At 52.5% G+C, this 25,464-nt stretch overlaps 1 protein-coding gene and 1 long non-coding RNA gene across 14 annotated transcripts in view; one reads left to right on the top strand and one right to left on the bottom strand.

Moving 5' to 3' along the window:
* Ankmy1 (ankyrin repeat and MYND domain containing 1) overlaps positions 1-25,464 on the top strand; it is a 52,428-nt gene that overhangs the window by 22,617 nt on the left and 4,347 nt on the right. For 4 of the 13 annotated variants that reach the window (XM_016007978.3, XM_076549635.1, XM_076549629.1 and 1 more), the window contains exons 10-17: positions 3,939-4,079; positions 4,731-4,871; positions 6,599-6,706; positions 7,558-7,689; positions 8,808-8,921; positions 9,241-9,406; positions 15,674-15,746; positions 16,492-16,652. In XM_016007978.3, coding sequence (XP_015863464.1) covers positions 3,939-4,079; positions 4,731-4,871; positions 6,599-6,706; positions 7,558-7,689; positions 8,808-8,921; positions 9,241-9,406; positions 15,674-15,746; positions 16,492-16,652 — 1,036 coding nt within the window. Of the gene's footprint in view, positions 1-3,938; positions 4,080-4,730; positions 4,872-6,598; positions 6,707-7,557; positions 7,690-8,807; positions 8,922-9,240; positions 9,407-15,670; positions 15,747-16,491; positions 16,653-18,016; positions 18,230-25,464 lie in introns of those variants that run through there. The other 9 variants (XM_042259868.2, XM_076549630.1, XM_076549636.1 and 6 more) reach the window with 3 other exon arrangements.
* LOC121821998 (uncharacterized) lies at positions 19,743-23,090 on the bottom strand. Its single transcript, XR_006062904.2, has 3 exons — positions 22,550-23,090; positions 22,144-22,267; positions 19,743-21,578 (listed from the first exon to the last, which is right to left on the bottom strand). It is a non-coding gene; the product is annotated as an uncharacterized LOC121821998 (long non-coding RNA).

Genomic DNA, 25,464 nt, shown 5'->3' with positions numbered 1-25,464 from the left:
TCTTGCTCACTGTGTATCTGCAGTTTGGCCTCATGTGGCAAGAGCCCACTGTTTCTCACAGCCTGGACGCTCACAATCCTTGCACTTCCATGGGCGGAAGGTGGCACCTCTGAGGTTTAATTTTGCATTTCTTCCGTTTTGGGTCAGATAGAACATTTGCTCATTGTGTTAGCAACTTTCGGTGATAGGAATGAAGTCTCTAGTGCAGTTAACTGTTAAGGCAGAAAGGTTCATGGGTTTAGAGATCCTGTACAGAATTCTGCAGCTTGGGGCCCGAGGCTAGTGCTGTGTGAGGGAGTACATGTTAAAGCAAACTGCTTATACCAAAACCCTGGAAGCAAAATGGAGAGAGGGTAGGCTGAGGCCTTGCTAGCCTCTTCCAGGGCATGTCCTCAGTGCCCTGAGACCCACTGCCAGGCCCCATTTCTGAAAGGTTCCACCCCCTTCCAGTAAAGCCACCCAGGGGACCAAGTCTCTTTAACACTAGAACCTCTGGGGATCACTTCCATTTTCAAAGACAGAATTTGTGCATTTAAAGCTGCCAGTGCCTCCTTATACGACGGAGCGCCCAAACACTACCCATTTTGCTGTTAGGGGTGTGGAGACTGTTCGTCCCCCAGCACACAGCTGAGGCTCCTTGGAGACCTGGGCATGGGGACATCAGTGGCAACAGAGCAGTCACATGCAGAATGGTCAGGACTTCCAAAGACCTGCTGAGTGTAAATACTGCTGTCAGCAACCTGAGCATAGAGCATCTCTAAGGGCCACACTTTCCCAAGGCTGACACCTGGAGTGAAGAACAGTTTTGGTCCCCAGAGATGGAATGCCTTAACACTACACAGACTGCAAATAAAGCCGATGAGAAAATCCCATTGAGACTAGCTGGAGAACCTCAGATTCTGTATTTTGCCACCCTCTCCCGCCACACGGGTACATTCCTGGCATCAGCTACCAGCATGATCCCTCCTGCTAATACATTTTAGGGTTTTGCTCTGCATTGGATTTTGCACCTGTAAGTCCCTCCTGGATTCCTTGTGTCCTTCAGATCCTGGCTGGTTCTCTAGCAGAGAACATCAGTAGCAGGAAAGAATTGCAGTATCCCTGGGAATCCTTTTTCTTCACCCCCTTGAACAGCATTCTGGGTTCCGAATTATCTGAGGACTTTTCTTTTGAGATGGGGTTTTATATATGGCCTGGAACTCCTTATGTAGCTGAGGATGACTTTGCATTAAAAAAAAACATTTATTTTACGTGTATGAGTGCTTGCCTGCATGTATGTACCACATATAGTGTACCACATGTATATGTACCACATACATGCGGTATTCATGGAAGCCAGAGGAAGGCATTGCATTCTCTGGAACTGGAGTTCCAAAACTGTTGTGAGCAGCTTATATGGGTGCTGGGAACCCAACCTGGGTCCTCTGCAAGAGCAACAAGTGCTCTTAACCATGGCGCCATCTCTCCAGTCCTGAATTTGATTTTTTTGATCTTGCTTTTATTTCTCCAGTCATGTGACTGCCGGCGCACGCACCACCGTGGCCAGTTTATAGGGTGCTGAGGATGGAGCCCCGGGCTCTGAGTATGCTAGACTAACATTCTACCAACTGAGCCACATCTCCACCCAGTTCCCAAGAACCTGGAAGCAGCCCCTATTAGGGTTTGCTGAGGCCACGCTATGGACAGAGGGTGAGCAAGACCACTGTGGGAGTTTAGTCCGCTAGCAGGAGCTAGCAGGAGTCGCTCGCGCCATGCCTCTATCATTGTATGCATGGCATCTCATCTCAGCATGTCTCAGCACAGAACTTCTGTCGTCTAGTGAGAAGGGTGGACCACTTGTGCATTGCTGTGAGAGGCCCTGGCTCCTTCTGCAGCGGGTCTTCTTGTTTGGGGTGCTGGATGTTCCTTGGCTCATCGCGTGAGCGAATCTTTCCGTCCTCGTCTCTCTGCTGTTCTGGGGCTCACCACTGGCTCTCATGTGTTTGCTAACTGGGGAGAGAGGAGCAGCCTGGTTTCTCTCCCCCCCTCGCCCCTTATTTGGGCTGCCCACACAGCTTCCTCCTCTCCTGACCTTCCCTCCACCTGTGTCTCTTCTGTCACTTGCCTCAGTGGCTAAGTCTGAAACGTTGGAGAACCTCAGTTGGCTGTCGATGTGATCTCCTGGGATCCACATCAGCAGGAAACTGCGCTCTCTGCTGTATCCACTCATGTGTGCCGGTGATGGCACCTACCCTCCTCTGTGTCAGTAGTCACTGACGATGTGCTGGGGCTGCTGGCTGTCGGTTGTGGGTACTGGCTGTAGGGGTAAGGCCCGGTTGTAGTTTTTTTTTTTTTTTTTTTTTTTTTAACTCTTTGGGGGCTCACTACCCAGTGGCCAAATAAAGAAATACATGGAGACTTATTCTTACTTATGAATGCCTGGCCTTAGCTTGGCTTGTTTCTAGCCAGCTCTTCTAACTTAAAATATCTCATTTCTCTTTAACTACATTTGCCTTTGGGCTTTTTACCTTTCTTTATTCTAGATATCTTTCTTTCCTTCTTACTTTGTAGCTGGCTGGGTGGCTGGGTGGCTGGCCCCTGGCATCCTCCTCGCCTCCCCCCCCCATCCTCTTCTCTAGATTTGTCCTCTTATTTATTCTCTCTGTCCGCCAGCCCCACCTATTTCTCTCTCCTGCCCAGCTATTGGCTGTTCACCTCTTTGTTAGACCAATCGGGTGTTTTAGACAGGCAAAGTAACACATCTTTGCATCATTAAACAAATGTTCCACAGTATAAACAAATGTAACACACCTTCAGCTAACATTCCAGAGCACCTGGCTGCTGTTGGGCTGTGGAGACCCCATGCCTGAGTCAGCAGCCGCAGGGGTGTGCCCCAGGTCATGTGCCATGTAGAACTAATGTTACCTGGCCACCTTCTGACTGTTGGACTATTCCCCTGCCTCATCACAGCCGCTTACTGTGGGCTTTTTCTGCTTCCCAGGCTAATTACACCCCCACCTTCAGGGGGTTCTCGAGGTGCTTTTATTCAGGGACACCTTCCTATTTGAGTGAGATCATACTGAGGGGAACTGGGCTGGGGACAAGTGGGGCATGTCTTCCTGGCCACAGCCTGGCTGCGCTGGCTGGGCTCTCTCAATTGCTGGTATTCACTCTGAGAGCAGGGTCCTCCCCGCCCTTCACAACCATGAGCTGCTGGAGCTCAGAGACAGTCCATCGGGGACCAACTTCAGACAATGGGGAGAGGTATAGCGAGAAATCCACCGAGTCTCTTTAAAGGGCAAAGGATTTATTAAGGGGAAAAATTCACTGTACAGAACAGAATTGACACAGGTTCTGGACCGCTGTTCCAGGTACCTGGATCAATTCTGAATCCAAGTCCCCTGAGGGAGTGAAGAGAGCGAGGCCTAAGTGCATCTCAGGTTTCCAGGGTTGAGGGAGGCCATGCCCAGGGGCATGATAGACAGAACAGCCATCCACTACAGAGAGGAACACCATAGGGAGAGTCAGAAGGGTGATTAGGAGCTATATGGCTGTTAGATGGTGGTATCTGAACCAGAGCCTGGCAGAGACAGGAGGTGGTACTCATAGAAGAGAGTGTCAGACAGACAGCCTAAAACCAGCTGGGATCAAGCCAGTGGATTTTCATGCATTTACAGCTGTGACCCTGAATGGCCATGGGTTACGTGGCATGTTGAGAGCATCCATCCAGTCCATCCTTTGATTGTGGGTATTTGTCTGCCTCTGCCCTCCTGGGCCTCCTTGTCCTGCACCCACTGGCCTCGTGAGAAGGCAGTGGTGTTGTGGGGACCTGAAAGGATTGCGGTAAGATATGCATCCTCCCATCTGCTCAGGCAGCAAGGACCCTGACATAAGCCTGACCAGGGCCTCACCTGCCTGGCTGCAGATTGGGTTTCACCCTTGCCACACTCCCTCTGCAGCTGCAGTCTCTGACTCCGCTCCACATCGCAGCCTCACTTCCCGGGGAGGAGGGCGTCATGATCACGGAGCTGCTGCTCCACGCGGTGACTGACGTGGACGCCAAGGCAGCCGACCAGGACTACGTCTACAGAACCGGCAAGGTGTGGTTCTCTTTGGATCTGCAACTGTGCCTACTGACCGGGGGGTGGGGGGTGGGGGGGTGGGGGGTGGGGGGGTGGGGTGGGGCGGGGCAGGGGTGGGGAGGGTGACAAAAAAGAGAGTCACATGCAGGCTCTGATCATTCTGCTGCTGACCATGGGCCCTCCTAGTGTGGGCAGGCCACGTGGATCAGCACCCAACAGTGGCCATGGGAGGAAGCAGGGTTGACACACTTGGGAGACGCCAGGTAAAAAGAATGAATTGATGTAGCCAGGCACGATGGCCTTTAATTTCCCAGGAGGCAGAGGTGGGCCGATCTTTGTTGAGTTCCAGCACAGTCTAGTCTAAATAGTAAGTTCCACAGGGAGACCCTGTCTCAAAAAAGGGGAGGGGCTTTTCCTAGCATTCTTTGGTGCCACCATAACAAAAACTCCACCACCACTACCACCACCATAACAAAAACAGGCTTGGTGGTGCATGCCCGTGAGTCCAGCCCTCTAGAGGGTGTTGAATGCTGTGGGAGTCACAGCGGCTCTGGGAGGATTCAGAACAGTGTGTGGAGGGCTCTGTGGGAAGATAATGCCGCACCTAGAATCTGTCGGCAGGCACTCTGGGACACGCGGGACCTGTCTCAAGCCTCGTGTTTACCGCAGATTGACCTCCTGCCCTCAAGTCTGAAGCTCAACAACGAGCCAGGCCCACCCAGCAGCTACTACACCGAGAGCACGTTCATCCCCGAGGAGGGCGGACGCACGGCTCTGCATGTCGCCTGTGAGCGAGAGGACAACAGGAAGGTGAATGGCCATGGGGCTCTGACCGGGGCTTGACTGTGTTGTCAGTGAGCAATGGGACAGTGGGACAGGAAGGGGCTGAGCCCCGAGACACGAGGGCTGCTGCGTGAGGGACGTTAGGCCAGGCAACGGCTGTGTTCAGATGTGATGCGTGTGTGTGCGCGTGCGTGTGCGCGTGCGTGTGCGTGTGCGCGTGTGCGTGCGTGTGTGTGTGTGTGTGTGTGCGTGTGTGTGTGTGTGCGTGCGTGTGTGTGCGTGTGCATGCGCGTGTGTGTGTGCGTGCGTGCGTGCGTGCGTGCGTGTGTGTGTGTGTGTGTGTGTGTGTGTGTGTGCGCGCGTGTGCGTGCGTGCGTCTATAAGCTTTCGCCTCTAAGTTGGGGTGTGTGTATCTGTGTGGCTACAGAGGTGAGTACTAGCGTGTGCATGCTTGTGTGCTGCATCAGGCACATGCATGTCTCTGTGGTGGACCCAGACAGGAGAGCGCAGCTCTGGTGTTGTGAGTGGACACCCTTGCCATGCTGGCTTCTCAGTGTGGGAGTCCTGGCTGCTTCTGAAACTGCTGTGGTGGGTTTTCCAAACTACCACAAAAAAAAAAAATAATAAAAAAAAAAATAAAAAATCCAGCGTTTTCCAAATGGAGTTCAACGGTGTAGGTTAAAGTGAGTGGAAGATAGGAAAAAGGGTCCAGGAGTACCCATGCCACGAAGAACTCCCCAGCCATGCATTGACCCACATCTTGCTTGGCCTTGGATGCCATGTGAAGTCGCTCTTGCACTTGGGTCAGACATGCTTGGGATCCAGGGGCTACCACCCCCCCCCCAGTCATCCTCTTACCCCCGCCCCCTGGGTCCCCCCTAGCCTTGTAGCCACTTGGCTCCCATCTGCCTTGGGACTCAGTCTGGGCAAGGCTGGCATGGGAACTTCTCAGAAGAGACTGAGTGGCCGGGGCAGGTCAGGGAATCGGGAGGCTGCGGGGAGGGGGGTTCTAGGGCCCAAGAGTCCAGGCTCCTAGGTCATGCTGGGGAGAATGGGGGGGGGGTGTTGATGGAGAGGTGAAAGGCAGCAAGCACCTGGGCCATCAGATCAGAGCTTCCTTAAGGGGAAGAGAAGGAGCTGGACTTTGGGTCTCACCCTTCTCTCCAGAACCCCAGTGGGCAGCAGGGAGCTCTAGGAACAGGGACAGGGATGTTCCAGGAAGGCAGGCTGACCAAGGCTCTGGCCAGTGTGAGGCACCGGCCCGAGCAAACACTTTTCCGCTCACGTGTATTTCGGATTTGGAAGTTGTGGAAAAATAAGAGGCACCAATGTGGCACTGTCGCTAGGTCATGGAGACATCAGTGGTGAGGGCATGGAGGTCAGAGGCCATGGGTGAGGGCGTAGAGGCCGCAGTAGTCCAGCTACCACACCTGTATTATCCACTAAAGATGGAGAAGCTTTCCCAAGAGCGCCTCCGCCGATTTCGGGCATCTCACCGGCCAGTTGCTGAGGCTGCAGGGAAACAGGCTGGCAAAGGGGATTGGTCCCCAGCTCCCGGGGTTTGGTACATCCTGAGGGTATAGTGTTGGCAAAGTGCAGTTGAGTGACGGGCTGGATTTTAAAGGTGGCAGTTGGGCTATTGGTGGTGTGTGTGTGTGTGTGTGTGTGTGTGTGTGTGTGTGTGTGTGTGTGTGTGTGTGCTCCTTGGGAACGGTGCCTCTGCTTTCATGTGCTTCTGCCTTTTCTTCCCGCAGTGTGCCAGGGACATAGTCCGGCTCCTTCTCTCACACAGAGCGAATCCAAACGTGCTGTGGAGCGGCCACTCGCCGCTCTCCCTGTCCATCGCCAGTGGGAACGACCTGGTGAGCCTGAGTCCTGTGCACCCGGACACCTGGTGCCTGTCTCGGGCACCCGGCCTCTGTGTATTTGGCTCTCATGCACCCAGCCCCTGTGTACGTGTGCACCGGAAAACTGGGCTGTTTCTGCCACCGTTGACTCCCTTCCTCCAGTCAGCTGCTGGGGCTTCCTGTGTCGTTCTCCCACTCCTCCGTCTACTGGTTGGTTGGTTCATCTACCCAGTCTCCCATTTACTAACCCATCCGGCCACCTACCTGCCAATCTAGCCATATAGCTGCTTTCCCCCACCCACCCAGACATCCAGCTGCCTACCCACCTACTCATCCATCACCCACCCTCCCACCGGCCTACACAGCCTCCCCCCATCCTTCCTTTCCATTTACCTTTTGCTGACTGAGCACCTTCCGTGGGAAGGCAGGCACCGCTGTGAGCAGCAGGTTTTGAACGGGGTGTCTGCGTTAAGGATCCCCCCTCCGCACATTATAGCTGGGGGAATCGGGGCCCTATGTCGGCGTCCAGCACAGTTTTAGATACTGATGAGAGCTGTGAAAGAAAGAGGAGAACAGAGGAGGAGCAGCCGAAGGGCCCGGACAGGATGTGCTCCTGGCCAGTGCTTCGTGCATGCCCACGAGCTGTGCTCTTCCCTGGGCTAGAAAGGGAGACAGGAGCAGCACCTGTCAGAGCAGCTGCATTGGTACGCGCACCAACACAGCGTCAGAACCAGGCCCTGGGTAGACTACAGCTCCTCCCTAAGGGGCTTGGCCACGCTCCTTCCCACCCCTCATGTTCCCTGTGGGGGGAACCTGTGGATAGTACCCAGGGTCGTGGTCGCTCAGGAGTCTGTCTGTGTGTCCAGGTTGTGAAGGAACTCCTGTCTCAGGGAGCTGACCCCAACTTGCCTCTGACCAAAGGCTTGGGCACTGCCCTGTGTGTTGTGTGTGACCTGGCCTATGAGCAACAGAGGAGCATCGAGAACAAGATTGCCCTGGTGAGGGGAAACACGGGAGGATGCTGGGGATGAGGCAGGGGGATGGAGAGTCCTGGCTGGGTTCAGGGTGGGATAGGCTGGGCCGTCCTAATACCATGTCTTGACTAAAATAGACGAAAGGACATAGCATCCAGCACCCAGCACCCACCTCCCACAGGGCTTGGGAAATGAAGTGGTGTTAATCTGTTGACAGTGTCTGGACCTGGCAGGTCTGCTTGTGCATTGTTGGCTTCCTGTGTGTGTGTGTGTGTGTGTGTGTGAGAGAGAGAGAGAGAGAGAGAGAGAGAGAGAGAGAGAGAGAGAGAGAGAGAGAGAGAGGAGAGTCTTGTTCTGTAACATCACCAGCTTCAAATTTGTAATCTTTTGCCTCAGCCTCCTAAGTGCTGGCATCACAGCTGTCCACCCCACCCCCCCCAAGCTGGAATTTATTGAGTGACAGCCACATCTAGTCCACAAGCTGCTGTTCGCCACGCCCCCCTCCTGATTTCACTTGTCAGTCCACTGCAGCTGTCACGGTTTCTTTATTTGTATTCCCGTCTTCATGGCGACCTTTGACAATGCCCAGGTCACACATTGCACTTCACATAACACTATGTACAGGCTACGCAGTGGCTCAGAAACGGGTCTAGGAGGTTATACTGAAGCAGAGGCCATTGTACTTCCTGGTGCTGGCGGGGCCTCTGACTTGTGTACGCTGGATATGGCTTTTGAAGGCTGATGGGTGCTCCCCTGTGTGCGCATGCCACATTCTGTTTGTCCATTCACGACGTGACTGTGACCATGAATGGAGTCAGGGAGGGCTCCCATCCAGGGAGTGGCGTTTTAGGATGGGGCTAGAAGGGCAGTCCTGTCTGTCGTATTGGTCTCTGATTTCCTCACACACCTGGGGGAGGGTCGCCACCAGGGGACAACAACCCTTCCGGGCGGCTGCGCTCTCCTGCTGGGCGGTGCCCTTTGGCCGCCTTTCAGCTGTCCAGCAAGTGTGTTCACAGGACCCGAGAGCCATGCACGTCCTGGCGTGGTCACGTGTGGAACTGCCCTGCACAGTCCAGGGCTGCAGGTGGCTCGTGTTGCCTCTCCAGCGGCCCTGTGCACTCAACAGATTCTGTGTTCTGCAGATTGACCGGCTCATTAGCTACGGGGCTGATGTCCTGAAACCCGTGGTGCTTACGCAAGGGGAAAGGACGGCAGTGGGGACGGCCGTGGACTATGGTTACTTCAAATTCTACCAGGTGTGGCTTTGTTCTCTAAGCCAGGTCCCGCTGAGACCTGGCTTCTCTTGGGTAGATCTAGGAGTCCACAGCCAAGGCTGGTCTTCTAGGACAGAAGACCTCATGATGGCAAACATGTGCTTTGGGCACTTGTGAGCAAGTGTCCTGTGTTGAGCAAGTGTCCTCACAGTCATCACCAAGGATGGAGAGGTGGCCTGCTCACTCAGTTACTCTGCAGTCTGGGCTGGGGGTGCTCGGAAGTTATTGGTGACCCTCGGGTGTGCCTGGCTGGCAAGTGGCAGCCCCCAAGGACTTGTAGTGACCCTGTGCTCTGTCGTAGGACCGGAAGATCGCCCACTGTCCCTTCCATGCTCTGATGCCCTCGGAGCGGGAGACGTTCTTAGCCCGGAAAAGGCTGCTAGAATATATGGGTTTGCAGTTACGACGTGCTGTCCTTAGCAAAGAGAGTCAGCTGGACGTAAAGGCCCTGTACCTGAGCAAGAGAGGTAGGTGAGGCTCATCAGGGTGAGTGCCCTAGCTCTGTTCTGACCCCAACACCCTCATTCTCCAGACCTATATCTGCTCACCCATGTCCTTTCCACCCCTACCCCCTGACAATGTCCCTGATGGTTTCACTCTCAAAGTCACATCAGACTGTAACCCTCGCTGTTACAACTTTCTCACACATGTCCACCTGTCCACCACTCTTCCCCAACACCCCAATTACCCACCGTGCACATATATCTTTATGCCCACAGATGCCTTCACTCACATTGTCCCCAGTGTATATCCATCCACCCACAGGAACCACTGCCTCCACCATACACCTACATCCATATGCACCAATACCTGCCACAAAAACGTGTAGAATCCACGTATCCACACCCACCCCTGCATATATACCAACCTGTACGCCCTCCTGATAGCCACAAATCCAGCCACAGTTAAATACAATCAGCTCTTTCCCCTGCAGAGTAACCCACACCTACCCCACAGCCACGTCTGCTGCACACATGCATGTCTACCCACCTGCACACTCACACCCCAACATCCTGAACCCCTACACATGCTTATCCTCCCAACTCCCATACCCATATCCACCTACCCCTGTTCTCCACAGATAGTTCCCAGCTACATGCCCACACTTACACACAGCCAAGTACACACCCAAACTTACACACTGGAGTACCACCCTCTCTTACACACACAACCAGCGTCCCCCACGCACTATTCACAGTCCCACCCATAAACCTACTAGCACTCCATATTTATGCCCAGAACCTAATTATCATGCACATACACATCTACACACACAGCCACTATTTCTGTCCCTTTGTCCTGCCCACACGTACTAACTTATCCTGACTCAAACTGCTGTCCCATTTGGAAAGGGATGAAGAATGTGGAGGCTGAGTGCTGGCTAGTGTTACTGGGAGGCGATGCCTCAATTCATATGCATACTCTACCGTGGGCCACAGTCTCTACCTCTGCTCTGATACCATTGAGGATGCTGGGCCTCTGGTCTCTCCCAACAGCTCATAGGCAGGGGGCCTGGCCGAAGGAAGCTGGCTGGGATCTGACCACACAACCTCTCCTTTCCATCACTGAGTGGATCCTGAAGTGGGGCTATCACCCATGGAGGGGTCTGCCATTCCACACTCTGTTTCCAGAGCCTTGTCACCATGCCGTAAAGCACAGGGAGCTTTGACAAAGAAACAGACTCATTTTCAACAGCACATGAACCCGTTCAGGCCTGGGGGTGAGAGGCACCTGTGAGGGAGGTGATCCACTGGCACCCCAGGCTGAACTACAGCATGGCTTACTACTAGAAAGAACTAGAAGGAACCAGAGCAGAGGAGCAGTCCAGAGTTTGAACAAGCCTCCAGCACTGGCCTTGGAGACTTTCCCCTCAAATAGCTGCAGAGTGATCGACTCACTCTCAGGGGCAATTTACGTTCCAGGAACACCTCTGGAGCCAGTGGAACAACCAGCCCAGCACTGGTGGAGCTGATAGCTAGGCAGTCACGGACAGAAATAGAGAGGTTGACTGTGGTCCTGCCCTAGGCTGCCCTCCATGTGGAGCAGTGTCAGGAGCTTCCTGCTGTGGGATGGGGACACCTCACAACTCAGATAGCCACCAAACCAGTGACCAGCAGCAGCAAGCCTGGGCTGGGGTGTGGGATTAGAACCTACACAACACCAGGACCAACACAACAAGACATGCAAAGAAACGAGTCTGACCCATGTGCTGGGATGAACCACAGACACTCCTGGGGAGGGCCCAGACGTCAGATTTAACATGTTCGAAGATCTAAAACACATGGTAAAGAAGTAGAGGAAGGGACCCTGGCAACACTTTGCCTAGTAGAGACTATCAGTAAAGAGTAGAAATTACCAAAGAGAACCAGGTGGGGATTTGGGTGTTGACAATCAGTCCAGCCCCCAAGTTAAACGTTCACTTAGAGGGTCTTGGCTGTAACTGAAAAAGAAATCATCAAGCCAGAGGACAATATAGGGATGAGTTCAGTCTGAAGAAGAGAGAAGAAAAGTACCAAGGTAAATGAACGGAGCCCAGCAGATGGGTGGCACCGTGAGCTCGTCAGCACGTGTGTGGTGGGACTCCAGAAGAGGAAGAGAAAGGAACAAGAAGCAGCCAAAGAGGTGTGAGCTTGCAGGCTCACAGGGACTCTGAAGGTGCTGATCACTGCATGCGAGAAGGTCAATCCCAGGAAATCTAAGTGCAAAGAAATCCAGAGACACTTGATAATGAAATGTCAGGAACCCCGAAGACCAGAAGAAAATCAGAGCATCAAGAAGAAGATGGCTTAGTACTTACAAGGGAGTGCCAATAGTCGGCTTCTCACCAGACGCTACTCCTCGGTTTTAAAACTGTCATTAATTTTTTTATGTGTATGATTGTTTTGTCTGCACACATATATGTGCACCACCCGTGTGCCTGGTGCCCAGAGAGGCCGGACGAAGGTGATGGCTCCCTTGGACCTGGAACTGCCATGTGGGTGCTGGCAACTGAATCAGGCTCTCTGAAGAGCAGCCAGTGCTCTTAACCACTAAGCCACAGAAATTACTCCTAACTAAGACTTTTTTTTATAGCTAGCAAAACTATCTTAAAAAAAAAAAAGGCGAAACAAAAAACATTCCCAGACAACAGAAGCCAAGAGTTGTTAGTAGACCTGCTTAATGACGAGTGTGAGGAGTTCTGAAAGAAGGAAGGGAGCTGCTATACAAGGGTACAGTTCCTCCTCCTCCTCCTCTTACTGATTGATGTAGATCGCGTAAAATAACAGGTCTAGTGTCCACCTTTGCCATGGTAGCATGGCATCGTCTGCAGACCCAGCACACACACACACACACACACACACACACACACACACACACACACACACACCAAAAATGCAACACCTGCCTATTTAAGGTTTCTGCAAGTGGCTCAAAGATTGATTATATAAGGTGGAAGGGAATGATTAGTCAACAAAATCCAGTAAGTTCCATGCAAACAGACCATAGTATTGAATATTAAACTGGGGCCCACTTTTCCTCTTCACGTTGCCAACTCAGGGAAGCAGGAAGTTCACTCCAGGCTGGCATAGCCAAGAAAGCCCCAGCAGGAGGCCTTTCCTTGCAGACATCACAGATGCCAGCAGTCTTCATGCTGTCTTTAGCTGCCTGCTTCAAAGGCTGGGCTCTAGACGGAGTGCACTTTCCATGTGGCTGAAGACAGACTCGACTGTTGCACCTAGCCTCCCTTGTGGGCCACAGAGAGGTACAATTTCAGTGTTGATGGGCGTCCTGGGACTCTGACCACCTCATCCAGTTGGTAGGGCCGGATTCCATGCCAGGAGAGGCAAGCTGGGAAGACCTCCTTACTCAGCACTGGGTACTCAGTTCCTAATGTGAGGGTGTCACTAGAGAGATGTGTACCATCGTCTCCACCAGCTCCAGGACCTTAGCTCAGAATTACTTGGAGGAAAAGCCGTTTAACAGAGAGCCCGAAATCTCTCTCAAGGATGTAACTTCATTATAACTGAGACTGGCCTGATGGTGTCCTCCGAGCTCCTGGAGGTTTTGAGGGCTATTGTGAACAGAGTGACAGCCCCGCTGGAGGGACAAGACAGACAACTGTGGCCAGCTGCAGGCGAGTGAGCGTGGGAGAAGTGGCTGAAAGAGCAAACAGCCAACACTGAGCTGGGTCTATTCCTGCCACAGCCCTGACTTGACTGTCAGTCTTTTGAGTAAGTTCTGCCAGGAGGGAGCACTGTTGGAATCCAGGGGCAACCAACCAGCAATCCAAAGAATCCAACAGCCAGGTGTGGTCAGGGAAGAGCCCTGTTCAGGCCACCATCACCCTGTGGTGACCACAGAATCCTAGGGCTGCACCTTCCACGGAGCAGCCTAGTACGAGGAGCAGGGGAGAGTAGATACGTCGGTTACCTTTCTCGTCGCTGTGACCAAAATCCTGATGAAAGCAACTTAAAGGAGGAAGAGATTTAATTTGATTCATAGTTTAAAAGGGGAATATAATCCATCGTGATGGCAAGGCATGGTGGCAGGAGTCCTGTGAAGCAGCTGGTCACATGGCATCTGCAGTCAGGAAGTGGAGAGAGGTTAATGTTGGTGCTCTGCTTGTTTTCTCCTCTCTATTCATTGGTTATTCATTCATTTATTGACCACAGCCCAGGGGATGGCACCGCCCACATCAAGGGTGGGTCTTCCGGTGTCAGCTAAACCTGTCTGTCTCTTTGGTGATTCTAAATTCTGCTGCTTGCTTGTCAAGACTAACAATCATGAGTCTACCCATTGTCAACTTGACCTCTAGACACATGACTCTTTATTTTAGTTTTATTTATTTTTTATTTTATTTAGAGAGAGTGTGTGTGTGTATGTGTGTGTGTGTGTGTGTGTGTGTTTGTATGTGTGTGTGTGTGTGTGTGTGTTAGGGAGTGAATGTGGCACACATGTGGAAGTCAAGGCAGCTTGTAAGAATCAAGAATCAGTCCTCTCCTTTTACCATATGGGTTCCAGAGATTGAAGTCAGTTCTTGCCTTCCCCAGAGACTCATCCTCATAGTGCATGGGGTGAACATGCCCATTCTAAAAGGAGGACCAAAGACAGTGTGGTGGTTTGGATGGCAGTGGCCCCCATAGGGTCATGGGTTTGAATGCTTGGCCCTCAGGTGGTTGAACCACTTGGGAAGGACTAGGGGGCGTGGCCTTGTTGGAGAAGGTATGGCACTGGGGCAGGCTTTGAGGTCTTCAAAACTCCATGCCCTTCCCAGTTAGCTGTCTCAGGCTTGTGATGTGAGCTCTCAGCTACTGCTCCATCACCATGCCTGCCTGCCTGATGCCATGCTCTCTGCCATGATGGCCACGAATCGAACCCTCTGGAACTGTGAGCCCCAAGTGAACTCTTCTGTAGGCTGCCTTGGTCATGTTGTCTTGTCACAACGAAGGCAGACAGCAAGAGGGGGTCGGAGTAAAGAAGACCAAATCTCAACAGGACCAACACTAAGCCTACAGCCCCACGTCTAAACACCTGGGGATTTTCGAGAGTTATACAGACTCTGAAAGCTCTGGCTAGCCCCAGCTCGAGTTCTGCTGCAGCTCACACGGCCTCTGTCATGCCAGCTCCGCTTTCCCCACTGAACTTTCTGCTCTCTCCTCCTGTTGACCTGAATAAGAACAGAGACCACACCACAGCCCAAGTGCCATGCTGTCTTCTGCCAAAGAAATGTCTACGTTAGGCATTGAGCCTCCCCCACATTCTGAAGACACGGGAAGAATGAAGCTGGATTCTTTGCCAGAACGTAACCTGAATGGACTCACGTCCAAGTCTCAAGAGAGTCCTGATCTTCATGAGCTGAGTCGCCGCTGTCCGTGTCTCTTTCTTTAGGCATCCTGGTTTTCCAAACTCCCACCAGGAGGCTCCGCTGAGCTCTGTTGGCAGCAGTTTAGGACTTGTCTGTCCTGCCGCTCCAAACTCTTCCACATTCCTCCCACACACCAGTTCCTCCACATGACCAGATTTGTCACAGCGACAGCCTCACCCCTTGGCACCAGTTTTCTGGGTTAGTTAGTTTTCTTGTTAGGACGACAAAACACGCAACACATGCCACCTAAAGGAGAAAGCATTTATTTTGGTTTACAGTTCAAGAGGGAAGTTGTGCTGACGGAAGCCTGAAGCAACTGGTCACCTTAGAGCCTCAGTCCAGCAGCAGAGAGAGACCAATGCTGACGCTCAGCTCGTGTCTTCCTTTTTATTTAGTCTGGGCCCCTATCACACAGGATGATGCCACCTACATTCGGGGTTGGTGGAGCCATGTCGGTTAAACCTGTCTGGAAACGCCCTCACTGACATACTCAGAGGTCTGTCTCCTAGGTGATTTTTAAATCACCAAAGCTGACAGGATTAACCACCGCTGTTGACTCCACACATTTAGGTTTCTGAGCAAGTGACAACTGGCCTCTGAAAGAGAGCAAGGAAAAGTAATCAGGGCTTCGGAGACAAATGGGAGGTCCCCAGGGCGACTCCTTCAGAGAGTCTGCGAACGGGGCGAGGCTGCCTGGTAGCCTTTAGTGGTGTATGTAGCAAGGCAAATAAATCCTGAACAGAAGTGGACGGCGAAGGTAAGATCTAGGCAGGGGCTGCAGGTGGGTAAGCTCTGTGCAGGGGCGGGTGACAGCCACATGTGATGGCTCCTCCCCCAGCTGCAGCCCTCTCCTGGCCACCAGGCGCTAATTCAGACCTCTTTACAGTAGAGCTGTCCCCCAGCCACAGGCTGAAGAAGAGGACCTCCAGCCTGCCCAAGAGCTCAGCCGCAGAAAAGCAGCCGTGAGTGCTATGGGCCCTGACCCTGCCGGGCCGCCTTCTCTCTCTGCCCCGAGTAGCAGAGCCTTGGCCAGGCAGCCTAGCACCCAGACCCAGGCTCCAGGCAGAACAAGGCTCACAGATGGGGTCTCAGGACTCAGCGAGCTGGGTTATCTGGGTGGGGCACCCTTGAGCTCCGCGTCCTCAGGAGGGTGGCCACCTCCCATGGCAGAGCACAGCCCAGCTCAGCCACTGCTGTTCCAGGAAGTCCCTGCCATCCTCGTGCAGGGCGTTTCTGTGGCAGAGGCGCCCCTGTAGTCAGCTGTGTACCCTCTGGGAAGGACCCAGGCATATTCGTGGGAACATCTGCACCGTTAATCCCAAGGGACGGGGCAGGGCTAGAGAGGGTGATGGGGAGCATCTCCCCCGGAAATGGAGGAAGCTGGTGTTGAGTTTCATCCCAAACACAAGCTCTGAGGTCTCCCTTCCGGTAGCTGCCTCATCGCAGCAGTGGTACTCACAACCCATTTCCCTGAGCTTGTAAGCGCCCCTGGTCGCCATGTTGGATGCATAGCATTTGCTCCAGCAGCCTTTACAGAGTCTGTGGTGGGCCCAAAGGCAGTGTGTATTAACTGCTCAGAATAGCCACGTGGAGACCATTTTGGGTGAGGACATCAGCGGTGGCTGCTGTGCCTGGTGGGGTGTGCAGCCATGACTGTCTTAGGAGCTGGGGCGTGGGCACAGACCTGACCTTGGGGTTCCGTTACAGCCTTGCCTTTTACAAGTTTTGCTACCAGTGTGGTCGCTCCATTGGGGTCCGCCTCACCCCCTGCCCCCGCTGCTACGGGATCCTGACCTGCAGCAAGTACTGCAAGACCAAGGCCTGGACCGACTTCCATAAGAAGGACTGCAATGACATCATGATCATGAGTAGGTTGCATGCCACATTGGGATGGCCCGGCGAGGGGGTCTGCTACCGATTCCCAGGACAAAGACGCAAGCCTGGGGAGTGGGTGGGGGAGAGAATCACCATCACCCTTGAAAGCTCTTCAGTTTCAGGATGCTTTCCCAGAATTTACAGCTGGGACTGAATGGGTCATTGTGTATTTGTGTATGTGGTTGTGTGTGTGTGTGTGTGTGTGTGGTGGTGGTGGTAGTGGTGATGATGGTGATGTGGGTGGGTGTATGTATGAGGGTGTTGTGTATGTGTGCGGTGTGTGTGTGTGTGTGTGTGTGTGTGGTGGTATGTGTGGTGTGTGTGTGTGTGGTATGTGTGTGGTGGTGGTGGTGATGGTGGTGTGGGTGGGTGTATGTATGGGGGTGGTGTGTGTGTGTGTGTGTGGTGGTATGTGGTGTGTGTGTGTGTGTGTGTGTGTGTGTGTGGTATGTGTGTGGTGGTGGTGGTGGTGGTGGTGGTGATGGTGGTGTGGGTAGGTGTATGCATGGGGGTGGTGTGTGTGTGTGTGTGTGTGTGTGTGTGTGTGTGTGTGTCTTGAGGGTGTAGAATGGGAAGGATAGAGCAGGGAGCCATCCTGGGTCCTCATCTGTGGTGACATCACTATACATGGTCACTTCCTGGAAAGTGGGCATGTAACTTCCTTGCAGAGCTGAGACATGGGTGCCGGGGGTTTGCTGTCACTGGGGCATCTGCTGGTCACATGTAGGACAAGATGGAACTTAACAGAGGGGCTGCTTCTGGAGTGTCACCTAGCAGTCCCCTTAGAACATCCAGCCATGTGGGTCTCAACAGGTGTCTGCTTCTATAAATGACCTTCCTGTTCCTTCCCAGACTCCACGTCCATCCCCTCCATCCTCCTTCTCCCTGGCTCCCCTAAAGTGGTGAAAGGCATGGGGACTCTGGCTGTATTGCAGCTCTGGTATTTTAGGGGCATTACCCACTGTCCTGGGCTTGGTTCCTGCCAAGTGGTTGGGCTACTCTTGTATAAACCAGGACTTGCGGTAACAGGTTCCCTCAGTGGGGTTTACCCAGACTCTGGTAATAGCCTTGGCCTTGCAGGTCTTGAGGGAGTTGTCTTTGAAGGGTGGCTGTGGCCGACACTTCCTTTTGCTGCAGGCTGCACGGGGCAAAGCACAGAGAAGTTGATTGTAGGCCGCAGCTGAGTGAGCCGGGGGATCTCCTCATCCCCTGTAGCCTAGGTAGCAAGGCTTAGTGGTCACAGCTCCTGGGCCTGGCCTCCTAGGGACAGTCAAGCTCATCTACCCCTTGAGTCTCTTGCTCAGGCCCAACACTTAGACTGCCATATTCCTCTCTCTGCCTCCTCTTATCCATCCAGTGCCCCGTTTGGAAGACGAGTGTTGGAGGGAGGTAGAATCCCCGTGAGGGGACAGTGCTTGGTGCTGAGCCTGGGCAGGAGCCTAGGGTTGTGCCCTCTGCTGGCCTCATGCAAGAAATGTCTGTGCTACTGCAACTGCACGTCACAAGCTGCATGTCACAGCAGTCTTGTCCTCCTGACTTGGCAATAAAGTGACCTATGGTGTGTTTTCAAGTCTGTGTCCTGGGTCAAGCCTCAGCTGGTTATGCCTACCTTGTTGGTCTCTCATAAGGCCTGTGCTGTACTGTGCTCAGTACTTCAGGGTCAGAACTCTGCTAGAGAGCCGACTGCAGGACACTGGCTGCTCCCGGCTCATGCTGGCCCTGACGTCCCCAGCTGCAGGCATCCCCTGGTCCCAAGGAAGAGCCATTCTCTGCTGTCCAGGTTCCTTCCATGGACCCTAACCCCCTGTGGGGTCCAGGGTGCTCTTGTAGCCCATTTGTTGCCTTTCTGCCATGTGCTAGGCTTGTGCTGAGGCCACAGTGGAAGTCACAGGGACTGATGGGGGTAAAGGGACGGGACTAGAGCAAGGGGGGGGGTGGCCAGGGGTGGCAAGTCCGCCCCTGAGAATCAGACCCGCTTCCAGGGTGAGGGAGAAGGCAGGCAGGTAGGCAGCGAGGGCTGCAGCATGGCCATTGCCTGAGGGGAGACAGGCCTAGGGGTGTCTGGGGGAGGGAGTGGAGCGGAGAGCAGACTGATCAAGCACAGGACTGGGGAAGGGGCGGGGAAGGGGCGATAGAGCCCAGGAGGACTGGGGAAGACCACGGCCGGCCAGCCTTTCCCCTGGCAGCGACACAACAATACTGCTGCCTGGGTTTTGATTTCTACTCCAAGGAGGAGGTTCATAGCGGTGGCGGGTAAGGCTTATGTATGCAGGTGAGGACGACCATGGAGGAATGAGCTGTTCCTTCATGGAACTCCACCACAGGTGGCTTTCCAAGAGCAGGGCGGCTCCTGACAGGCAGGGACTCAGTTGTCACCTGGGTGAGCTAGCTCCTTGTTCCAGAGTGCTAACAATGGTGGGCCTAACGGGTTGGGGTGCCGGTGCCCATATCAGCAGCTGGGTGCATGGGCATCCCACGTCTACTCCATTAGCAAGGAAGACCCACATACTCCCTATGTAAAGCAAATGTAAGTGACAAGTTACCCCGACACGAGAAGGCTGAGGCCATCCCTTGTGTGCCCTCCCAAATGGGCCCACGCCTCTCCAGACACGCAGGGACTAGCCAGGCATGCACACACATGCATATAAAACCATGAATACACATGAGTAAGGGCATTCTGCTGTTCCAAACAAGGCCGTGGACACCTATATTTGTATTTTTCTACATTTCCTCCAAGTGAAAACCCTACCATGTTTTACTCCGTCGAAAATATGTGCTAATTTTTCTTTTTTAAAAATCTTGTATGAATGTTTTGCCTACATGAATTTATATACACACACAATACACACCCCACATGCTTGGTTGATAACTGTGGAGGCCAGAAGAGGGCACCTGATCTCCTGGAACTGGAGTTGCAGATGGTTGTGAGCTGCCGTGTGGCCGCTGGGTATTGAACCTGGGTCTTCTGGAAGAGCAGAAAGTTGGCTCGTTAGCTACTGAGTCAGTTTTCTAGTCACCCCAATGCTTTGTTTAAAAGGAGATAATAGTGACAGCCATATTAAACCCAGGGTCCATTCCAAACATTTTGGAGAAGATATTTAGATTTTAATCTGTGGATGCACAAGGCACACAGCCATGCACACATGCACACACACTTCTCTACTGATTTTTGCCTTGAACAGTATGACAGTTAATGTGACCTAAAGCTTGGTTTCTAATGTGCTGGTCCCATAATTTCAAAATCAGTCTTGGAGATTGGCCGGAGTGCCAGACTGTAACTCAGGCCATTTGTCTTTCAGCCTACAAAGGGTCTCACACACACATGCACACACTCACTGGGCTTTTAACCCTTCTGTTGGTTTCCAGGAAGCCTTCCCTGTGTTCCGAAGTGTGCTCTCAGAGGCTATGGTGGTCTAACAGAGGTGAGGGCCACAGAGTGGCCTTGTGTGACATCTGTCCATGTTGGTGTGACATTTTTGTTCTTTCACCTCCTTTCTTATACCCTCTGACACGGAGCACTCTGTGGCACCGCGACTCCTCTTTCTGGCTCACCTGGAACGCAGCTTCTTGCAACCTGAGCTGAACCACACCAAAGCTTCTATTACTCTGTCAGATGCATCCGTCCCTGACAGGCCGAGGGAGCGGTCTCTCGAGACCGCAAGCAGGGGTGACTTGGCCCAGCTGTCCAGAGCTATTTGAGTATGTCACTGTGTGATCGACTCACGGTTCCATCATCTGCCCAGAACTGAAAGGTCCCAGGTCTTCCCTAAGATGGTCAGTGGTGGCTGGTTTTCATGTCTCTCCCTGTTGGGACCCTGTCTCTTGTTGGGACTCTGCAGTTGACTAGTTTTGGGGGAGACTGGGGGAACCTGGAGGTGCTGAGCCCCCCAGGTTTGATGTGAGGCTGCCCCTTCTGTTGTTTTCTTCACCTGGGATTCGTTGATGGCTCCTCTCTGGCTTCCACATCACATCTTACCTGTGGAAGTCAGCTTATCTCTGCCTTCAAAAGCAAAGCCCAGTGGAGGCCCGTCCCTCCCCTCCTCCCTACCCCGCACCGATGTTCCTGGCTTCTCTTGTCCCCTCCTGGCCTTACTGATGAGGGGCCTTGTGGCCTCTCTGCCGTTCCAGCACACACCCACCCAGACGTGCGGCCCCTTGTGGCCCCTCATAGTGCCCACCTCCACTGGGTGGCTTTCACTGAGTTCCTGTCTGTGCCTTTTCTGCTAGCCACAGACTCAGAGATGTATGGTCTCTTCTGGATCAACTCTGTTGTGAGCCCACACCCTTTGGGTCATAGGCCGGGGTGGCCTGGTCCCTGTGCCTCAGGGGCCCACATTCCAGTACACCCGGTTACATTTGCCGTGTGTTGGTGGGAAGAAGGGTTGAGGGTCAAAGGGGGTAGGTGGGGCAATGCATACATGGATGGGGTTGCTCCTTAGAGCAAGGAGAGGCCGTCTGGCCCTGGGCATATATTCTAGAAAAGCCCCTCTTAGCCGGGAAAGTTGTCTCTAGGAAGAAGAGGTGAGATACTAGGGGAGGGATGGGGCTGGAAACCCAGGAGGGACTTGTACTTGTGCTCTTTTCAGGAGCGGCCCTTCCCTATCTTCTCAGGGCCTTGGCAATCCCTGCAGAACTGTTAACTTTCTCATGGGGCCAGGTGGCTTGTACTCCAGAGCAATTGGGGGCCTGAACTATGATGTCAGGGAACAGAGAACAAAGGGAGGACATTCCAAAGTGGCCATGTCCCGTGCTGCCGCCTCTCCCGCCTGCAGAGACAAGAGGTGGCGCCCAAAGCTGGTGTTGATAGCAGAGCCTCCTTCCTCCTCCCCCTCGCCAGGGCTGCTGGCTCCAGTGCTGTTGGGCTGGTTGTGATCCAAGCGGTTATTCTGGGGCAGGCGGTCTGTGAGAGCCGTGGGTCGCTTGGAACACGTAGGACAGGAGTTCACACATGGCCAGATGGAGGGTGGGCCTTCTCTACCAGATACCTGCTGTCTACTGGAACCTCAACCCAGCCCTCTCTAAGGGAAGGCCAAGCGCTTGTCCCAGCATCTCAGAATCCATCCTGTGGCTCCTGCCACCGGCGCCTTTTCCACCTTAGGGGCCTCCTGCATAGTACTGAGACCACTGGATGAGCCGTCTGCGCTGTCCCAAGGTAGGGGCAGGACAGCAGAGGAAAGGGATGCTGCAGACCCCAGCAGATGCTCTGTTCTGTCTCTGGTGCTCTCTAGCTGCCTGTGCCCTGGCTACTCAGCTGCCGAGCCTCCACCTTGAAACTAAATTCCATCCCTTTTGGGAGATGTGTTCCTTCTCTTGTTCTAGGGCTGGCACCTCCCCCCCCGACACCCCCCTACCCCCCCAAAGTAACCTACTCAGGCAGGCAGCCCTAGGGTAGTCACAGCTCTCCTGGACCTGTACTTCCTGGGGAACCCCAGTGGGCTGAAGCAGCATGGGCTCAGGATTCAGTTTAGGGTCCAGCTTGCTTACAGAGTACACGTGCCTCCATCAGGTACCCCAAAGTCAGGGAAGGTGCTGAGGATTCCCATGAGCAGAGTGGAGCCGACTCTCTACCTCTGAGTTGTCCCGATGGCTTCCAGTTGCTGCTAGGAACCTGGATATGTAAGGACATAAGTGCGTGTCCAAGTGTTCCTCACTCTGCAGCGGCCCATGTACCCCTGGAGATTCGGGGACCAGCTGCTGAGATGAGGACCACAAAGGGGAGAGACTGATACACTTGACGAGGCAGAGGCACCTTGGGAGAGAGGAGGATCCCTTTCTCTGGAGGTCCACCTTCCCGGGGGGGGGGGGTCTTAGGTCATCCTGGAAGTGCCAATGTCTGTGGGACCCAGTATCTCCACCCCTGTGCCCCCAGAATCCCCTTCTCAGTGCTCACCTGGAATTTTGGGTTCTCTTTTGGGCTAGACTCAGCTGCACCATCCTTTCTGTCTGGGTAAAGGTGCCCTGCCATCCACCTGAGCCCCCAGAGGCCCCCAGAGAATGAGGCTGAGGCCAGGAGGCAGGATGGTGCGATGTGGGGTATGGCAAATGACCAGACAGTGCCTTTAGAGAAGACACAGACTCAGTGTGGGAAATGCAGACAGAGAGTTTTAGGGTGAAGAGCCAGGAAGTGATGTACGCAATGGCCCTGGCCAGTAAGCAGGATAGAGACAAGTGGTGTCTGAAGGGCTCTGAAGGAGGCAAGACCTGGCAGGCTCCGGACACAAAGGGATTTTTTGGCTCCACATAGACTAGGAAGTCAATAGGGAGTAGCAAGAGAGGACAGGATCTGGGAGATGGGGCTAGCTAGAGTCTAGCTGTAGACCAGCAAGGATGGGCACCTCTTTTCAACATCCTCCTACATCTGGCCTTTTGGGAGAGTGGGCTGCTGCCAGAGTCCGTGGTCAGGTGACCATCCAGAGCTTCGGAGGAGAGGCAAAGGAGCTGTGGATGAACCTGAGAGGGTCTCAGATAGCAACAAAGAGGGTAGCTTGAGTCGTGATGGAGATGGAAGCCTAGAACATGGGTGCCAGGGTTCCCTGTGGAAGTTTGGGGACCTCTGTGTTCTCTGGAGAGGGAGAAGTGGGAAGCTAGGGCCTGGGCTACAAGCGGTGTAGCTGAGGCCAGGGCTGTGGCTCCCCTTGCCTGTTCATTCCCTTGAAGCCTGGGAAGGGCATCCAGTTCTCTTGGTCTTCCTGCAGGTCCTGGCTCCCCCACACTGTGAAGCCAGGAGACCATTTCCGGCCCCACTGCTTATGGGAGGGCATAATTTCCCCGCTGTATTCTCCTGGCCTTATTGAGTAGCTGGATGTGTATGCTTTTGCTAAGAACACAGGGCTCTCCTGTGTTCTTACCCATGTTGGTTCTTACCTGGCTACGGCTACTGTTTTCATGACTTTAGTTTGTAACAGTTTTAAATAGAAAATGGGACACCTCCACATCTCAGCAGTCTTTGTTCTTAGACACAGCTTTGGCTCTCAGGGTCTTTTGTACTTCCATATGAATTTTAGGATTGTCCTATGAAAGATATTATTGGGATTTTGATGGGGATTACACTGAATCTGTAGATTGTTTTGGATGGTATCAATAATTTGGCAGTATTAATTCTCCCAATCCAGATCATGATATATTTACTTTATTTACTTATGGCTTTTTAAACTTGTTTGTCAATGTTTTCTTGTTTCTAGTTTTCCACCTCCTTGGTTATATTTATTTCTAAGTGTTTTAATGTTCACGTTAATACAGGTGTGGTTGTATCCTTAGCTCCTCCCCTCCCTCTTCCCTGACTTCCCTTGTCCCACCCACCCCGCTTTCCTTCTTGGCTCTGAGAGTCAAACCCAGAGCTTTGCATATATGAGACCAGCACTCTACCTCTGTGCTATATCCCTAGACAAAGCCTTGCTATGTTACCTAGTCTGGCCTTGAACGCTATCCTCCTGCCTCAGCTCCTGAGTGCTGGGATTGAAAGTGTGCACCACCACCTCTGGCCTTTTAGTTTCTTTTCAGATGGTTCATTGTTTTCACGTAGAAAACCAAGTGACTTCATGTCAGTTTTGTGTCTTAGTGCTGGGCTGGGGTTGCGTGTTAGCTCTGAGTTTTGGATAAATCTGTAGGGAAAGACACATGTCGCCTGCAGGGAAGATAATGAGACTTTTTCCTTTTTGAACTGGATTTCTTTATTTCCTTTTCTTGCCTTTGGCTCTGTCTAGGAGTTCCAAGAAATAAGTTAAGTGGAAGAGGTGAAACAGGATCCTCATCTTGTTCCGATCTTAAAGAGAGGTGTCTTTGTTTGTTTTTTGTCCATCAAAAATGCTGTTAGCTGTGGATATATATGTGGATATCTATATGGATATATCCACATTATATATATATAGCCATCCCTCCTAATAGCCTAATTTTATTAATTGTGAAAGTATGTTAATTTTGTCAGAAATTTTTTTTACATCTATTGTGATTACTGTGTGATTTTTATCCTTTATTCTGTGACTGTATAACGTGTCACACAGATTTGTGTATGCTGACCCTCTCTGCAGCCCAGGGAGGTAGCCCGTTGGTAGTATTCCATGATTCCTTTAATGTGCTTGTGACACTGACTGTGACAAGTTCACAAGGACTTGCGGATTTTCTTATGGTCCCCCTTTCTAAAGTTGGTGTGAGGGAGATGACTGCCTTATAAAACGAGTTTGTAAGACTTCCTACCACCTTCCGTTCGGCTTTTGGAGGTGTTTAATTCTCCTTTAAATGGCTTGTAGAATTCATCCACAAAGTCCTCTTGTCCTCCCGTGCTTTCATGTGGGACTGCCTGTCACTGCTGATTCAGTATCTTCAGTTGTTAGAGATTTGTTCAAACTCTGTTTCTTCATGATTTAGTCTACAGAAGTTGTATATTTCTAGGACGTTCTCCATTTCTTCCAGGTTGTCCAAGGTGCAGGTATAAAGTTAATACAGCCATTTTTTTATGATCCTTTCTATTCCTATAGCATCTGTTGTAATGGCTCCTCTTGGTGAGTAATTCTGACATCGTTTTGTCTAACTAAAGGTTTGACAGTTTTATCACTTGAGAAAACCAAGTTTCATTAATCTTTTGTTTTTCTAGTTTCTGTTTCATTGATGTCTGCTCTGATCTTCACTAGTTTATTTCTGTTTTATGTATAGTTTGTCCTTTTTTTGTTCCTTGAATGACGTTAGCTTGGCTGGGTTCTTTTTTCCTACTACAGACATTTGTCACTATAGATACTTCTCTTAGAACCGCTTTTGGTGCACTCCATAAGTTTTGGTGTGTTTTAATTTTTTCATTTGTCTTAAATAGTT

Source organism: Peromyscus maniculatus, chromosome 13, assembly GCF_049852395.1.
Source record: "Peromyscus maniculatus bairdii isolate BWxNUB_F1_BW_parent chromosome 13, HU_Pman_BW_mat_3.1, whole genome shotgun sequence".
Lineage (NCBI taxonomy): Eukaryota > Metazoa > Chordata > Mammalia > Rodentia > Cricetidae > Peromyscus > Peromyscus maniculatus.
This window is presented reverse-complemented; position numbering and strand designations above follow the sequence as displayed.